General features: G+C 38.2%; 2 protein-coding genes and 1 long non-coding RNA gene across 5 annotated transcripts; all 3 read right to left on the reverse strand.

Annotated features, from left to right (window-relative positions):
• Nucleotides 1–365: 365 nt before the first annotated feature.
• LOC117787561 lies at nt 366–1,273 on the reverse strand. The gene is made up of 3 exons (XM_034626110.1): nt 1,101–1,273; nt 616–755; nt 366–554 (listed from the first exon to the last, which is right to left on the reverse strand). The coding sequence occupies exons 1-3, from the start codon at nt 1,165–1,167 to the stop codon at nt 426–428; spliced, it is 336 nt and encodes a 111-aa protein (XP_034482001.1). The 5' UTR covers nt 1,168–1,273; the 3' UTR covers nt 366–425.
• A 6,366-nt stretch (nt 1,274–7,639) lies between these two features.
• Nucleotides 7,640–11,766, reverse strand: LOC117786937 (protein escargot). Its single transcript, XM_034625366.1, has 3 exons — nt 11,103–11,766; nt 8,388–9,131; nt 7,640–8,333 (listed from the first exon to the last, which is right to left on the reverse strand). The coding sequence occupies exons 1-3, from the start codon at nt 11,725–11,727 to the stop codon at nt 7,687–7,689; spliced, it is 2,016 nt and encodes a 671-aa protein (XP_034481257.1). The 5' UTR covers nt 11,728–11,766; the 3' UTR covers nt 7,640–7,686.
• Nucleotides 11,767–12,397: 631 nt separating this feature from the next.
• Nucleotides 12,398–14,965, reverse strand: LOC117788445. Of its 3 annotated transcripts, none has more exons than XR_004617769.1 (2): nt 14,915–14,965; nt 12,398–12,556 (listed from the first exon to the last, which is right to left on the reverse strand). It is a non-coding gene; the product is annotated as an uncharacterized LOC117788445 (long non-coding RNA). The 3 variants fall into 3 exon arrangements; XR_004617768.1 differs by lacking the exon at nt 14,915–14,965 and adding an exon at nt 14,026–14,144; XR_004617770.1 differs by lacking the exon at nt 14,915–14,965 and adding an exon at nt 14,013–14,144.
• Nucleotides 14,966–17,832: the final 2,867 nt, after the last annotated feature.

Below are 17,832 nucleotides of genomic sequence, written 5' to 3' on the forward strand. Positions count from 1 at the left end.
TTGCTCGCTAGACAGCAGCACTGCCTGCCCAGAGACAAGGAGGACAATGAAACAACAATTTGGTGGCAGCGCCTCCCCAAAAATAAAGAACCGCAATGTGTGTAGGCCATTTTGGAATCGCCATTGCCATCGCAATTTCCCATTGCCAGAGCACAGCCGTTGCCATTATATTAATTACAAAACGTTTGCGACGCCGCATCTTCAAGAGAGAGACAGCGAGCCGTAGAGAGAGAGAGAGAGAGAGAGAGGGGTTCCTGTCTCACTAATGGAGCCACAACAAGTAAATCACACGCAAAGCTCTAAGGCGATTTCTCGGCCAAGTTAACGAGGCAACAACAACCCAGCCAATATTTCATAGCATTAACTCAACCAGAAAGTATCTCATAGATACATTCGAATTACACGCATTTATTGAATTGCATTCATTATTCCTGCATAGCTTTGATGACATCAAAACTGGCTATATCCGATACAGTTGAGCTCTGAATCTTTGGTGTTGTTGTCTCTGATTCCGTTGGGGATTGATTGGTTGGTAAAACTTCCTTTACCAGATTCTGTGAAGGGATTTAAGGCAAATTAACTTTCATATTAATTCCAAATTTTGGCTTAACTTACCTCCGCTTGAAGTGTCTGAGAGCTGCCCTCTTTGAAGGCCTCCGCCAGACCGGGATGTATTTGGCTGAGAGCCTCATCGCCGTGCCGTATGTAGACTGGGACATGACCTTTGCGCGGCTCCAGCTCCTGATAGGGCGCAGCTAAGAAAAATTTAATTACAAGCCATTAAATCATTGCCTGGCACAGCTCTTTTCTTATCAGTCTGGTAATCTACTATGACATACAGCCGGAAACCTTGAATCACGACTCCAAGCGACAGCGTAATTATGACTAACGAGTTGAGAGCCCCCCTTTAACCCCCTTTCAACTACACCCATGCATACAGTTGGTTTTATAGAAATTAAAACCTGTTTCAACACAGTTCACTACAACTGAACTCATCACAGACAGCAAACAATAGAAAAACGTGAACAGCTGTGCAATAAATATCATTTCGCAGATATATTCTGTCAATATATTTTACAGATTTATTGCTTAAAACTTACCTTTGATTAAAATGCAGAGACTTAGCATAAACAGAGCGCTTAAAATTGTAAAACTCGACTTAAACATGGCTATAGTTTTGCTTTTTCTTTTGATCGTTTGCCAATTTCTTTTTATGTTAGTTTTCTTTGATTTGTAGCGCACAACTTGACGGAAGACTGAAGATTGTAGACTGAGCGAAGATCGTACAGCATCTGTGCTTAAAACCTTATAAACGTTGCTTGTTCTAAGCATTAACTCTTCTCTTGTCTCTACTCTGCTCTCGATGCTTTCTGCTCGACTCGACTCGACTCGACTCTTCTCTTTCCTTTTTTTTTTTTTTGCACTCCAGCAGCCGTCATCATCAACAGCTTGAGCAACAAATAAACTTTTGTTGGGGCAAATTACTCATGGGTAGATGATGGTGATGATGATGATGGCTGTAATGAAGCTGTCGGCATTGGCGAACTTTTCCAGCTTATGTGCAGGGTGTGGGAGGGATCTGGGGAGGCATAACAAACACTTCTCATCAACTTCTACTTGGAAGTGTATGCTGTGGCAACTTTACTACTCGCACAATTGCCTTAGCCAAAGTAGCTCTGAAGCTGGAGCTCTATAGAGGAAGCTATAGATGAAGCTAAAGAGATGGAGACGGAGATGGAGATGATGCAGTAGCTGGAGACGGCATTTAGTGGCCTGTGGCGTTACCCAGACTGTGGCCATAAAGCAGTTGCCATTGCCGCTTCTTCGAATTCAAACGCTCATTTTATTTTATTTCATTTTTTTTTTATTCAACTTTTTCTACTTTGTTGTTGGTTTTTTTCTTTTTTTGTTTCAAATTAATTGGGTCGTTAGAGAAGCCATTTGCGCGGGTTCCTCTGCATCTCTTTTTTTTTTGCCCTCCCATTTTCCAGTTTTGCATTTTTCTTTGCTTTACATTTTGCTTGTGCTCTCTGTTGAATTGTTTGCCCACTTTCGTTTTTGTTGAGTGTATTCAAATCGAGAGAATTGCTGACATCTGTAGAGCTGTTACGAGTACATTGAATACCCGCCGACACACTCACTATTCACAGTGAGGCATAGGAATTGGTATTGGGATTGGGATTGGGATTAAGGAGTGAGGATTGGGGATTTGAATTGCAGGATGTTGGCGGGGTGGTGGTGTGTTTTTTTATTGCCTCTTGTTTGCCTACTTCGATTGTTCCGTTGAGCGCGTCCTTGATACAATTCCATTTAGATGTTGTACAAGTGGCATGTAAGGGCGCAAGATTTCAAATCAAATTGTTGAGCAAATATTCAACAGAGTAAATATGTTTATGCCGAATCAAGCAATTTCATTTAAACACACTCAACACCCTCTCACCTCTAACCCCCCTCTCTCTCACTCTTTCTCAATGTCTATCTGTCATTCTGTTAGACAGTGCCATGTCATACAAATTTTCGATTATGTCAGATAAATATGTAGAAATGCTGACATCGAATTGTTGACTCTAAGCTCATGTGTCTACTTGTCCAATTGTCTGATTGTCCGTTTTGTGCGACCTGAACCTGAAAATTGTGTTAAGTTTTTAATGTGACCTGACATGAGCCACAAAATGGCACTTAAATTTTAGATGGCTCACAGCGAAGCTGGGTACTTACAAGAATCGCTTAATGACTTGTTGACAGTTATGGGAATATTAAGTATAATGTATAATCATTAAGTATATTCATTGAAAAATTCCAGTAAACTTTAAAACAAAATTCAGATGGACATAAGGAATATATATGATATAGCTAAATAGTATATAAATAACAATTGTCTCATCTATGTTGTGTGAAAATTTCAGCCTCCTAGGTCTTATGGTTTGGGCTATGCAATGATCAGTCAGTGAGTAAGTCAGGTCAAAGATTTTTATATATATAGATATAAAAATTTTCGAACTGTCTTCAGCTTTAGAATATATTTCATCTCAGAAATTCCAATGCAAACTTTTCAGTATTTTTTAATCTATTAAAATATTGTTCAGGCACTTCAAAAAAAATATTAAATTTTATATTATAAATTCAACTGTTACGTTTCAATATATTTTTTAGAGCAAAGAATTTTCATTATCTTATTTAAAATATAGACTTACCTTATTTCTTCTTGATTTCTCAGTCATGATTGTCCTTTTCAAACTCTTGTTGGGTCCTTTCATTTCATCTAAAATATGAATTTCCATATCCAACCATTAAAAGAATTTGTAATTTTGTTCTCTGTCGTTTATTTAATATGTTTATGTATTTTATGTATGTATGTTTTATTTCCGAGGCTCTAAAAATAGTTACATGGCTGCACTAATGTGGAGGTGTAGCTATAATAAGTAACTATATCTAATTAATATTATCATTTTGGATTTGACTTGTGTTGTCTTTTATTACTTGATGTCATTTCATTTTCATTGCGTTTTGTTCAATTGCATTTCTGCATTTTCTTTAGCATTTTCCGCATTTTTCATTCTGCTATATACTCGTATGTATGCATGTATCGTATGTATGTATGTAATGGAGTATGTATGTATATACTATTATTCCATTATGGATTCTGTGAATTTCCTTTGTTATGTTTCTTTTGTTTTCATTTAAATTTAAGAATGGATAAGCATTTTGGGAATATAATAGATAATACGAGTATACTCTACATATTTGCCATAAAAATTGTAGTATGGTTATGTATGCAATGTATGTAAATGTATGAATGTACGTATCTCTGTTATGTATTATGTATGTATACGAGTATGTACGATATCGATAAGACGATAGCTCAAAGAACGTTCCATTGTGTGTTTGATTTTTTGTATATAGACTGGGGAGTATTTTGGGAAATTGCTAATTTCGAGTCATCTAGATACATTTTGTGTGTTGATTATTATGGTATTTTTTTTTTTAAAGTATTTTTTTTATATGTATGTATATATTTATTTCGTGTTTCATTTAAATTTCTACAAAAGCTGAAACTATTTAATTGCTTGCACATTCCCACATTGTAGAGGAAAACATTATCTAACTAAAAGTCGTTAAATCGAACAAGAACAAATGCTAAGTTAGTACGTAAGTAAGAGAAAAATGCATTGCATTAAAATCGCTGTGGATCTACATAAGTATTTATAATATACTAGAACAGTACAGTACAGTACCACAATATTGTAGTTGCGATAACTTATAGGGTTTGTCATCTGTCTGTCGGTCGTTTTCATTGAAAAGAGTTGACTAGTTGACTTAGTTAATTGGTAGTTATGTGATTGGTAAGTTTTATATATGGTTGTTCATCAACTGTAAGCTTGTACAAATAATCATTTATATAGGGTATGTGTGTGAGTGTGTGTGGGGTAGTATATGTATGTGTATATATTCTTTAATGAAGTTTACAATATATTGCAATTTAAATGTATATATAACTGTTCAAGTCTTTTTGCATCTCTAATATATGAATATATAAATTAATATCTTTACGTTATATACCTTCACTTTTTATGCATTTGCATTTGTTTTTATTTTCATTTCATTTCATTTGTTTTTGTTTTGTTTTATCCACTATAAAATATCTCATTTTGTATAATAATTAAAAGTTAATTGGTGTCATTGAACTTGATTTCTTTCTGCATGGATTACCAACCAATTTGTATGGGGGGTTTTCAGGGATAAGTGCACACTTCTCAGGGTTTTCTGGTCGAATCGGGACTCTAAGGGGAGGGGGATTAACTTGACGTATGTATGTCTAAAAACAAAGCTTCTGTGTAAAAATATTTTGCTTGCATTCTCTTTAAATATTTGCTTTTTTTTCTTTTCATTTTTTCGTTTAAATATGTATAAATAAATCTAACTTGTAAATGAATCAATTAAACGCTTGCCTCAATTTACAATATATTTTGTTTGTTTGTTGGTAATTGGTTTTTCTTTTGTTTATATGTATATATATGTATGTATGTATATATTTTGAATGTAAAATTGCAAATCACATAATTGTTACCACTACTGTTCAATGGAATTTATTTATTTAATTATTATTAATTTATTTATGTATATATGTATGTATGTATATATAGGCATTTAATGCTATTTAAAACGCTATCAATAATCATCAATAAAGCCATGCATAAACACGATTTCGAACTATGGCCCTATAAACAATTGCACATAGCACTGTGGTCTAAATTCTAATCTCAATTTTTTTTTCTTCTTTTTTTTTAAATTTATTTTTTTACTTTATACTATTTAATACGGCATATGGCAAATGTATTTGTAATTGTATGTGTATGTAGCTATGTATGTACCATATAATAATTCCATTTTTTCCTTTTATTGCTATAAAATTTTGTGTGTGTCTGTCTGTGTTTGTGTGTGTGTGTGTGCCTGTCCATGTACCTCCGAAGTTATTAATTAATATATATTTTTTCTGGTTTTTTTTTTGTTTTATTTTCTCGTTGTATAATTAAGTTCGAATTGTTTTCAATGTTTTTGTTTGTGTTGGTTTTTTCATCTTCTTCTTTCATTCACTATGCTTAATTTTGATATAAAACTGCCTCTTTTTTGAAATATATATACTTCTATATATATATATATATATATATATTTATTATATATGCATTAAAAAATAACCTCTATCAGCGTCAGCTTTTTAATTCTTAAATTATGAAATAATTTTAATTGACAATTTAATTAAATTGTTTGCTTTTTTAGATTTGTTTTATCTTCTTCTTGCTTATGGTTTCAGAATAAAAACTACGCGTAAAATAAATACATGTTTGTTGTATATATATTATATATACCATTTCGATTTTATATAGAATTACAATTTTTAAAACTATGTCACTTACTTTTGGAATTGCTTTTAGTTATCATTTTGTTTTACAAGTGCTTCATCTACTTCTCCTTCATCTTCATCTTCACCTTCGCATCATCATAATTTCCAGATGCTTTCCCCAAAATTTTGGGTCTGATTCCGCGCAAATGGATTTTATTCATCTGACATTTGCACGGAATTTTGAACTTCGACGAATGCCAAAGTTTAAGTTATATTTTGGGATTTGTTTTTGTTTTGTATAAAATTATTTTATAATCTGGATTATATGTACATAAGCTAACTCTAGTAATAAAATAACTATGTTGCAAATATTTTTGTTTTTTGTTTTTTATATGAGAATGTGTGTTCAATGTTCTTAATTGATTCCATATTTTTGTTGTTGTTTATATTTAAATTTGAATGTATTTATGTTTAAGTATTGTCCTTGTGATATGTTTCTAAATTGTATTCTCATTAAATTTAATCATTTCTAAGTAATTGAAGTAGTTTTTTGTTTATCAAGTTTAGAGCATATATTATGGAAGTTATTCATCTTAAATAGGGTAAGAATGTAAAGTTGCATTGCTGTTTTAAAACTGTGAGTATTATTCGATTTCAATATCAATATCAATTTCAATTGCTAATCTGTTGCTGTTGGCCTACCGAACTTGATGCCTTGTAAGTGTTTTTTGTTTTGTTTTGTTAAGTAAATATTCAAAAGACTAAGAGCGAGAGAGAGTTACAGAAAGTGCTAAAAAGTCCACTAGTTGATTAGTTGCTAAGATTCGAAATGAGCTTTTCATTTGTATTTAATATTGTGTTATATTTTGCCTAAGACGCTGCCTAATACGAGTACTCGCTATATAAGCACGAGTATTTTCAACTTTCGAATTTTCACTTGATTTGAAATGCCAAAAAAGTTGGAGACATCTGTGTTGAATGCTCGTAATACTCGGTCTAGTTGTTGTTTGTTTTTTTAGCTAGTAAATGTGTAAGTAGTATGTATATGTAGTCACCCTGTACCTATATAAATCTCTAGAGCCCTAAAACGATGCCTTAAAGTAAGTAATTTTTACCCAAAAAACATGCAAATTGGTTCTGCTCGCTATGTACTCAATATTATTCATATAGATAAGTATATATATGTATATATAATATGCTTTTGCATTTGCATTTGCATTTTGCCTTTGCTTTTTGTTGTCTTGTATATATGCTTCTTATTTGATCTGTGATTTGTATATATATAGAATTTCTACTTATGTTCCATAATATTCGTTGTGTCAGATTTTTACTATAAGTTACATTTTGGATTTCATTTTAAACCTTTTGTTTTTTAAATTTTCTTTTCTTTTTGTTTTTGTTGTTGTTGTTTGTTTCATTCAATAAAAATGCCCAACTTGGAAAGTATTGCTCATTTTGGCTATTGTACCCAAACCGGAAATAGTTTCAGAATAATCATAAATAGATAATATAAATATATAATGATAATAATTGAGATAATAATAAGGATAAGTAAGTACATATATGATCTATTGACTTGAGATGGAGTCCATATGGCATCATTCCTAAAGTCCTAAAGGTTCATTCATCATGCTCAAAACTACTCGTATAAGCTGCTAACATAGTTGACTTGATTCGCATTGATTTGCATTGATTTGAATTGGTTTCTTAAACGCGTTTCTTAATTCGATTCGATAAGGGTGCTCGAGTATTGCTTCTAGGAATTTTTGGTATAAAGTGGTTTTTTTTGTTTTTTTATATTTAAGATTAGGTTAGATTAGTTAGGATATTAGATAATAGATGTCTTAAGCTACCACAATATCCTGACTGTTCTCATCGCTGTCCAACTCATCCGCCTCGAGATCATCGTGATCCTGTTCGTTATCCTGCTTCATTAGCTCATCCTCATCATCCTGATCATCATGATCCCCATCGACACTCTTGCCCATCGATATGGCACCCGCATCCCTGAGACAAGCCGACTCCAGATGCTTGTTCAGATACGATTTGAGCGCAAAGGTTTTATTGCAGCGATGACACTTGAAGTTCTTGTCCCCGGAATGCGTCTGCATGTGAGCCCGGAGATTGGAGCGATCCGCAAATGCCTTGCCACAGTGGACACAGGCGTAGGGCTTCTCGCCGGTGTGGGAGCGCAGATGTCCTTGCAACAGCCAGGGACGCGAGAACAACTTGCCACAGATGTCGCAGCTGTGCGAGAGTTTGTGCGTTAGAAGATGCATGGCCAAGGCGGGCATCGAGACATAGGCCTTGCCACAGGTATTACACTTCTTGGCCGACTGTGAGTCCAGGGAACGATGCGTCTGCTTGTGGCGCGACAGATTGCTGGATGTGGCATATTGCTTGCCACATTCGGTGCACTTGTAGCAGCCACGCTTGCGTTTCGCATAATTCTCACCGCTGCCCGTGGCGGCAGCAGCTCCACTGGCAGCAACTGGAGCTGCTGCTGCTCCAGCTGAGGCGCCACCCGTTGGACTGGTGGCAACACCACTGTTCGATGATTCACTGACTGCAATGCTGCTGCTGCTGCTGCTGCTGCTGCTGCTGATGCTCTTGGGTCGCTGCTGGTGATCCTTGTCCTTGCTGGCCGCCTTGCTGGCCTTGGTGCGACCATCGAGCATGTTGAGGCACATCTTCAACGCGGAGGCACGTTGTTGTGGCTGCGCTGTCGCCTGTTTGTTCCAATGCAATTGGCCGGATTCGGATGACGAGGACATGTCAATGTCCACATCGGAGCTGTGATCGGAATTGGGCGGCGTCAATGGCGAACAATTGTTCGATGCCTCCGGCGTATGACTGTGCAACATGTCGTATGAGCTACTGCCAATAAATCGAATATTTGAGCTGCCTCCGCTGCTGCTGCTGCTGCTCTGATATTGCGGCGATTGTGGCGATTTGGAAGTATTTGAGATTTCTTGCATGATCGGCAGATGCTCCGACTGATGGTGTGGCTTGTGTGCCACCTCCTGTTTCATTATGGTCACCACACAGGGCGGTATGAGCGGTGGCAAGCTCTGCGACAGCGACAACAGATCGTGTGCCGCTTCCGTCTCCTCCACGCTGCGTCCCCTGTAAATGGCAGCTGCAACCACTTGTTGCTCCCGCTCACGCTTTATGGCCATCGGTTGCGGTTGCCGGGCGGCTCCGTTGGCACTCGCTGGCGGCGCATAGAAGATCACCTTGCCATCCTCGGCTGGGGCGCGACCAAAGGCCACTGGACGGCGCATTGATACTGCAACAAAAGTTTCAAAATTTATTGCAAAAAAAATATTGTTATATGCTCCCAAAATATGCAACAAATAAACACTGACAGTCCAGCGGTAATTCCCAGTAATCTTCTGTATTGTCTTCTGCTTTCTTTTCAAGCTCCATTATTGCGTAAAAACTTTGTTTTTATTAACAATATTATTTTTTTTGCGACAATTAACGGAAGTGCCAAGCATTTGACACATGAATTACTGTCAATTGAACTAGTTCCAATTTGCTGATAATGCAAGCACAGGGTGTCTATGACTCCATGAGCTTACAGACCAGTGTTGCCAAATACTTGAGGTTTAACATGTTTGTTTATGTTTTTGAAATCGAACTGAAATTAGTTGTAGAATCCAGCAGGTGGAACATGTTTAATTAGATATCAAGAAATGTGGCAAGATAAATTATTGAAAATGACCTAAAGAATCTTTTTGTCATTATATTTTTGATGTAAATGTGTAAATCATTATTTTATTTACTCTGCAAACACTTTATTTTTGCTTTTCCATCGCCAGAAATAGAAAATTAAAGAAAACATTTGAATTATAATGATATCAGCATTATATAATTCGGAGAAATGTTGTTGGTTGAACAAAATAATTCAGACATTAATCTTTTTAATCAATTAAAATTTTTCAATTAAAATTGGTATAAGATTCTATCAGGTGGACAACGTTTTTTCTATATTCTATTGATCTTATTATTTTACATTGTTATTCTTCTGATATTTACACTATTCTATACTTTCTGAAAGTTTGCTATAAAATATAAGTGAAGAACGAAGTTGGGTTCATTTTATTTAATTTACTTTAGATTCTCCGTATTATTTTTATACTCAAACCTTATGTCCTATATCCACTCGAAACGCAAAAGTTATATCATATTTATAAATGGTTTCAAACTAATTTTTCTAAAAATAATTTAATAATTTTATTCTGTTTTCCTATTTTGACAAAATAAGTTGACTTATCCCAGTTTTAGCCGATTAGCCTTAGCATTAGCAGCTTTAATTATATATGTAGATGCAATACAATTTGAGTGCTTTTAAGTGTGACCGTGATTGTCTGTGCATAACCAGTGTCACCCCACCGATTATATAAATCAGCTCGGTTTTTTTTTCTTTCATTTTGGTAGCTATAGTTTTAGTTGTTGCTTTCAGTTTTTTTGTATTGCTCACTGACGCCAATATTTCTGGCATAGAGCTGACCTGTTACATTTCGCCTTCTCAATCGATAAGACTTGTGACTACAAGTAAAGAGCGCGAGTTTCTCCCCCTGAATGCCTTTCGCCCCGTCCCACCACGACCCTGTTTAGCCCTAGCTGAGCTCAAGTCCCTTTAGAGCCCCCAAACAACGACCTCATGACAATGACGCGTGTTGGTTTTCATGTTTGCATTTGCTTCTCTGCCTTTTGTCAAGAGCAACAAGCAGCGACAGCGGCAACAACTACAACAACAACACAGAGCAGAACGACATCGACAAGAAGGCAAACATGAAAAATGCCAACATACGCTAAAAAGATTAGCTAACGGCGACAATGTCAAACACGCGCACGGAGCTGGAAAATGCGAAGGACGAGCAAATGGCGTCCAATGTCCGTTGTAGTTGCTGTTGTTGTTGTTGCTGGCGTTGCCATAGCCGTTGCGGAGCCGCAGTGGGCGGGCCATAAAAGTTGGGCGTATTATTGGGGCAATGGCTACTAAAAATAAATACGACTACACGAGTACACAAATTGTCGCAGCCACCTGTTCACATTGTTGTGACGCAACTTTCAACAGGAGGAACAGGAAGTGAAATAGAGGGATGTGCGGGAGGGTGGGGGAGTGGAGGGGAAGACCAATGGGAAACCCAAAACGGAAAGCGGAAATGTGGTTAACTGTTGCACCTACCTGCGGCTGCTGATACTGTTGTGGTTGTTGCTCCAGCTCCTGCTGCTCCTGCTGCTCCTGCTGCTCCTGTTGCTGCTGCTGTTATAGCAACGCCTAGACATCGCTGCTTCTCCTGTTTGGAGTTCATTTGCACCAGCGATTGTGCTGCCGACCATTCCAACTGCTCATCAGGTGGCGTGCCCACATCATCCTCTTCCACATCATCATCGACATACTCATCATCATCATCGTCATCATCATCATCATTGTCGTTGTCGTTGTTGTTGGCCAGCTCGATTAACTCACGCTTGAATGCGGCAGCTCTTCCGTTTCGCTTGGTCTCCTTTTGCTTGAGGCTAGACTTGAGCGTCATCTTGCCTTGGCCATTGTTACTATTACTGTTATTGTTATTGGCATTCCGCAGCACTGAGGACTTGTCCTCATTGGGATTGGAGCTCTGTGCTGGCCTCAGTTTGCGCAGTGTTGTCGTCTGTTGTTGATGCTGCTGCTGCTGTGGATGCTGCTGTGGATGCTGTGGATGATGATGATGATGATGCTGAGGCGTCTGTCCGCCTTTGGGTTTCGCCTTTGGCTTCGGCTTGGGACGTCGCCAGCTTTGCAGCTCGGTGGCAGATGCCGCATACTTTTTGCTCGCATAGGCAATCGTTTGTATCTTGTTGCGATTGGGCAGTATAAAGTCCACAGACATTGTGTCGTCTCCTGCCTGCCACTTGCCAGTTTTGGACCGTTCGATAAAATTGTTATAAACTACTTATGAGTGTATGACAGACCTTATATTTATATATATAGTATATATTATATATTTTATATTATACCCTTTGGGCTTTTGTTGCTCTTTGTTTGCTTTTGTTTTGTTTTGTTTTGTATTTGTATTTATGCTTTTTGTTGCTTATGTTTATTTTTTGTTATTTGTTATTTGTTATTCATTATTTATTTACTTTATTTAATATTTAGATATAGCACAACCTTCTTTCACATCGACTCCAGTGTCGTCTGCAGTAAAATGCTTTCACTTTGACTCCGACTTTGACTTCGACATTGACATGAGCTGCCTTGTGAGTAGCGCTACTTCCGCAGATCCTTCTTCTATCTCTAACTTTTCTTTCTTTAGCACTTTCTTTAATTCTATCTCTATTTCAACAACTGCTGTATTGTGCCCGTTCCTGTGCCGACTGCGGCTAGCGGGCATCCTTGATCTTGATTCCGTTTCTGGCACTACGGATGGTGCCTCTGACCCCGATTCCGTCTCCGATTCCGATTCCGATTCCGACTCCTGGCTCTGGCCTCAGGCACAGGCTCTTCGCACTGGCCCTAGCACTGCCAACTGCCAACTGGCACCTCAAGCTCAACACTGCCTCTCTCTTTTGTGCCACCTATATCATCTGCAGCTTCGTTTCACAATTTTCTCCTTTTGATTTATATCACTTTTCTTTCGCCGTTTGCCAAAATCACTTTGAAACTGTTTAAGGTATTGCTTTCGTTGTTGCGTTTGCCGTTCCCGTGCATTTATCAAAGTTCTTTATAGATATAGAAAGAGAGATTTATGTAGAGATTAGCCATGGTTGAAAATTGAAAACTAAATATAAAATTAGTATTAAATATAAATCAGAGTTAGCTATTAAAATATAAATACAAACTTTAATTAATTCAAAGGTATAAAATTAGTATTAAATAATGAATGTTTATAAATCAGAGTTAGCTATTAAAATATAAATACAAACTTAAATTAATTTATGGATTGAGTTACATAGAACTTCATGTTATGAGAAAAACATGAAAGAGTTAAGATTAAATTTTAATTAAGTTTGATATAAAAATTTCATTGTCAACTTTCAAGTTGAATTTAGACTGAATTAAGTTTGATATATTCATAGAGTAAAATTTATTGAAATATAATAAAAAAATACTCAAGATGAAGATTTGATTTCTTTATATTCGGCTTAATATTTTTAGAGTCATCTTTTAGGCGCATTGAGTAAAATATTTTATGATTTATGATTAATTATAAATATTAACAGACAGTCTTAAGATTGATATAATCATAATTATTTTATGAAGATAAAGGATAGAAAATATATTTTAAAAAAAGTTTTCTTAAGGCTATTTAAAAATAAACATAGCCATCTTTTAGGAGCGTTCGGAAAAAGATAATAGATAGTATTATAATAAAAAGTATAATAGAAATATCAGAACTAAGCTTAGCGTCATATTCGACTATTTTTAAATTTTTTACTGTCATATTTAGGCGCGTGAGGAATAATAATAAAAAATTATATCATTTATTAATTAAACTCTTAATTAAGCACTAGTTTCTAAAGCGTTCTGCTTCTCAAATGCCGTTTATAGAGTCTAACTTGGCCATTAACTAAAACAATTTGATGGTTGTCTTTCAAATTGCATAATTTAGACGCTGTCTTTGGTTTAGAACTGTAAACAAGCTCGTGCACGCACTGCTTCTCTCTCTCTCTCTCTCTCTCACTCGTTCTTTTTTTGGTTCGCAGATGCTGTTCACATAATAAATAGAGCGTTGAGAGATTTTTCAATCAGAATTCCAAATGAAAGCACAAGTCACAGCACTTTTTGGAGATTATTTAAATTATAAAACAGTTTAATTTTGTATTTCTCGCACTTTTTTGCAATATTTTGCATAAGTTTATTTATTATACTAAAAGTGGAAGCTCAAGTGAGGGGAGAGGAGAACTTTATATGTGTGGGTGTTGGGAGTAGAAGGTAACGCTAACGGTAACGGTAACGGTACTCTTCCAATGGAAGGCGCGCACGCACGCACACGAAACTATCTATCCCTATCCCACTTTTAAAAATGGCGCATGGCTCGTGGACTCGTTGTCTTTGTTTAGGAAATGCAGACTTTCGATTGCAATTGCCAATTGTTGTTGCTGCTATATTTTTGAGGGCATATTTATAAAAAACACATTCAGCACATTTATTATGGCATTTTTATTATATATTTACATTTAGCACGCACTTTTAAACATTTTTTCATCGCCAAAATTCGTTTCAATGCGAGGCGAAAAATTGTGTGGAAAATTTTCTTCGTTGTTCGCTGTGTTTCAGCAACAACAACTTGTTTCACTCTGCACTTGTCGAATGTTTTGTGAATTGAAACGCGAGCGCACACACACGCAGAAAGAGACGGCGACCGAAAGAGAGCGAGCGTGAGAGAGCACAACTGAGAGCGCTCGCACTGACGAGAGAGAGAGAGCAAAGTTTTTGGGGAGCAACGAGTGGCGAGTAACGAGTGCGGCATACATGCAACAAATAGTCAACTGTTGGTTGCCTTAGCCTACCTCACTGTGCTTGCCAACGCACCCCCCAAGTAATGTGGCATGCCACTGCCGCTTGTTGCCAGTATCCCCCCCTGCTCTCTATCTCTCCGCTTTCTCTTCCTTCTTCTTCCTGCTCTTCCGCTACCATGCGCGTTGCACATAAACAATGCGAGAATTTATTGCATACTTTGCAGCGCTCGCTGCTGCAGCGAGTGGTCGTTAGTGTCTTCGTTGTCGTTGCTGCGGTATACGACACACACACACGCACACACACACACCTATGCACTATTATGTTGTACACACATAGATACGGCACTTTGTTGCATACGTCACATGCAACAAAAGTTTACAGTCAAACATTGCCGCAGCAGCGGAAAAATCAAGCCATGCATAAATTGAGTTTTCTTCTAGTTTAAACACGACATAACAATTTGATTGTTGTTTTGTATTTTACGTTTATTTTAACACCGGAAATGAAAATGCCAACAAAATAACGAAATATGAATTTTAACAGCGCTTTTACTCGCTCTGATTTCATATACTTATATATATATATATGTGTGTTATAGCCTGTTGAAAATTGCACACCTTCTTCCGCTTTAGCTGCACTTTGATTTTGCTAAATTTTAGCTTTTTCTTTTTGTGGCGTCGTTTTTTTTTTGCACTGAATTTTTTGTTATAAATATTTGAGTAATGTTATTAATAATATTATTTAAAATATGGACTTTTGCTGCCGCTGTGCGTCAGTTATTGACGTACCACTCCCTTCTTCTACTCTGCGCGTTCGTTTTCGCAGCTTTTCGTCGCTGTTGCTGTTGCCGTTACCGTTGCCGTTACCGTCACGTCACAGTTGCCGTCGTGACTGTGATACACACACAAGCATGCCATGTGTATGTGTATGTGTGTAATTTACAGCGAGTGTGCGTGATTTCGGGTCAGCAGCAAAATCCAACAACACCAACGCAACTCAATTTTTTGGTGGTGATGTTGCTGCTGCTGCTGCTGTTGGTGGTGTCGATTAATGCCAAACCATAGCAAATTGCTGAGCGTACTGAGCGCCTAAGCAGAAGGGTTGCAATACCCTTAAGTCTTGGCCTATAACTAATTTACAAAGCGCTGCTATTAATTTATATTTCTAACTGAGATCGATAAGCCGCGTCTTTTTTTTTAATGGTCTTTTTGTTTTTGGGATATTTGGGCAAAACCAACACAAAGACACAACAAGTAGCCAGGCAGCGAGGCAGCAACAACAGCAACATGAGCAACAGCAGCAGCAACAACCCCCGAAAAACAAATCAACAACGAATGCGCCGACGCAGACGCTCCACGAAATGTTGTATGTGTGTGTGTGTGTGTTGCTGCCACGAAATGTAACGAGAGGCAGACACGCATACAGGCGCAACAGCCAAAGGAGGCAAGCACACACACTTGTGGATTGCCGAAAATTATGCAACAGCAACAGCAGCAGCAGCAGGGGGTGGCAAGGGGTGGCAAGGGTGGTGGCATGGGCTGTCGCGAGGGTTGCTATGAACATCAACGCCAGAGGGGGTTGTGTTTTGATGTCTGCCACTTGGCTGCCTGCCTGACTGCCTGACTGCCTGGCTGGTTGAATGGAAAGATGGATGGCTGGTTGCCTGCCTGCCAGGTTTAAAAATAAACCAACAATGTAGACAGCAAAACTGGAGGCAGAGAAGTGCTAACTTAAGCTGAATTATGGCCAGATTTGAAGTAAAGTTCAAACATACAAACACACACACACACACATACACACACTCTGAAGTGGAGTAAAGCGTTTAATTTGATTATTTTGCATTTGGCTGCGAACAATTGTCGCATAGTTTTGCATTGACCAAAAGCTGACACACAAGTTGGCCAAAAAGCGGCAGTAGCCAACAATGGACAGCAGTTGCCCGCCCCCTCCCTCCTTCTTACTTATTCCTCCTACCCCTATGCCCTTTTTTAGAACTGCCTGCCTGTTGTCCTTTTTAACATTTTGAGGTTTTTCGGGCTTTATTTCGTTACGTTACGTTTCGTTTCGTTTGGTTTCATTTGGTTTTTGGTTCTGTTTGCGTAGCGCAAACCAAATCAAAAAATAGGGTGAGGGGGGTATAGAGAGACAATAACCAGGACGAGAATGAACAGCAACAGCAACAGCAACAAGGACATCATGGCCCATGGCCCTGTGGCCCATTGCTGTTGCTGTTGCCTTTCACTGTTGCTGTTGCTGTTGCTGCTGTTGTTGTTATTGCTTTGGGCCGAGTCGCAAGTCCAATGTCCCTTGTGGTTTATTTGGGACGCAGTTGCGCTCTGCCCCCCTCTATATCCCCCTCCCTCGCTGACTGGCGTTGTCATCAACGCTTCCGTCGCGGGCTTCCTTATTATTCCTGTCACTAAGCCGCCCTTTAAATTCGCAATGAATGCCAAACAGCCAAACAGTTAAATGTTTTTTTTTTTTTTTTTTTTCTTGCGGAAGTGCAAGCAACACCCCAAATGCGAGCAGTGTAGAGCAGGGGGCACCCCTCAAGGTTAACAGCAACAATAGCGCTTGCTGAGGGGGATAGAGAGGATAGTAGGGAGGGGGAAATTCAATGTCCTGCCGCGTTGCGGTTTGAAAACGCGGTTACATTGACCCTTTTTATTTTTTATATTTCGAGCTCCCTTTGGGCTGCCTTGTTATGCTTTTCTTTCGTCAACACTAATGGAGCTTAAAAAGTTGTCAAAAAGCGGCGCAGGATTTATATTTTAATTTCAGAGTGCCAAATAGAAAATTAAATGGAGCAAGTCTGACAGTGACAAGGGGAAAGAGAGCAGAGGGAAAGTGTAAAAGTGCAAAAGGAAAGAGTAAAGTGTAAAGAGAACAGGGATCACATCAAATGAACTTAACGCTGCCAAACACAAATCAGACGCCAATCGCCGTCAGTCATCTGTCTGGTCTCCCTTTCTCGCATTCGCACTTACCCGTCTCACTCTGGCATAGTCCTAGCTGGTACTCATAGTCGTGGCGAGAGTCCATCGCATTTATTGCCATATGCTGACAGTGTTGCTGGCGGGCAAATCGCGTCTACAACAGCAACAGCAATAGCAACAGCGACGGCGACGGGGGCCAATTTGAGCTGTCATAAAAATGTACAACAACTGGCTACAAAGCAAACAATGCGACGAGTGCCAACAGCAACACAAACAGCAGCAACAACAGCAGCAACAACAGCAGCAACAACAACAACAGCAGCAATGGCCGCATTCAGCAATTGTGCAAACAAATTGCTGTTGCACTTTACTTTTATTTTACGAGTGCGAATGCGATGTTTCGCTGCTTCTTTTGCCAGTTGCTATTGCTGCTGAGCCGGACCCAGGGAAGACCCAAAGCATACCGAGGGATTGCTGCCTGTCAGCCAGCAACAACTACTCCTACCTTCTCTCTACCCATCTACCCATCAGCAACATGGGCCACCCAATTTGCATTTTACTATCGTTGCAGGTTTTTATAGTTGTTGCTCTTGTTGTTC

Source organism: Drosophila innubila (genome assembly GCF_004354385.1).
Source record: "Drosophila innubila isolate TH190305 chromosome 3L unlocalized genomic scaffold, UK_Dinn_1.0 0_D_3L, whole genome shotgun sequence".
In the NCBI taxonomy this organism is placed as follows: Eukaryota; Metazoa; Arthropoda; class Insecta; order Diptera; family Drosophilidae; genus Drosophila; species Drosophila innubila.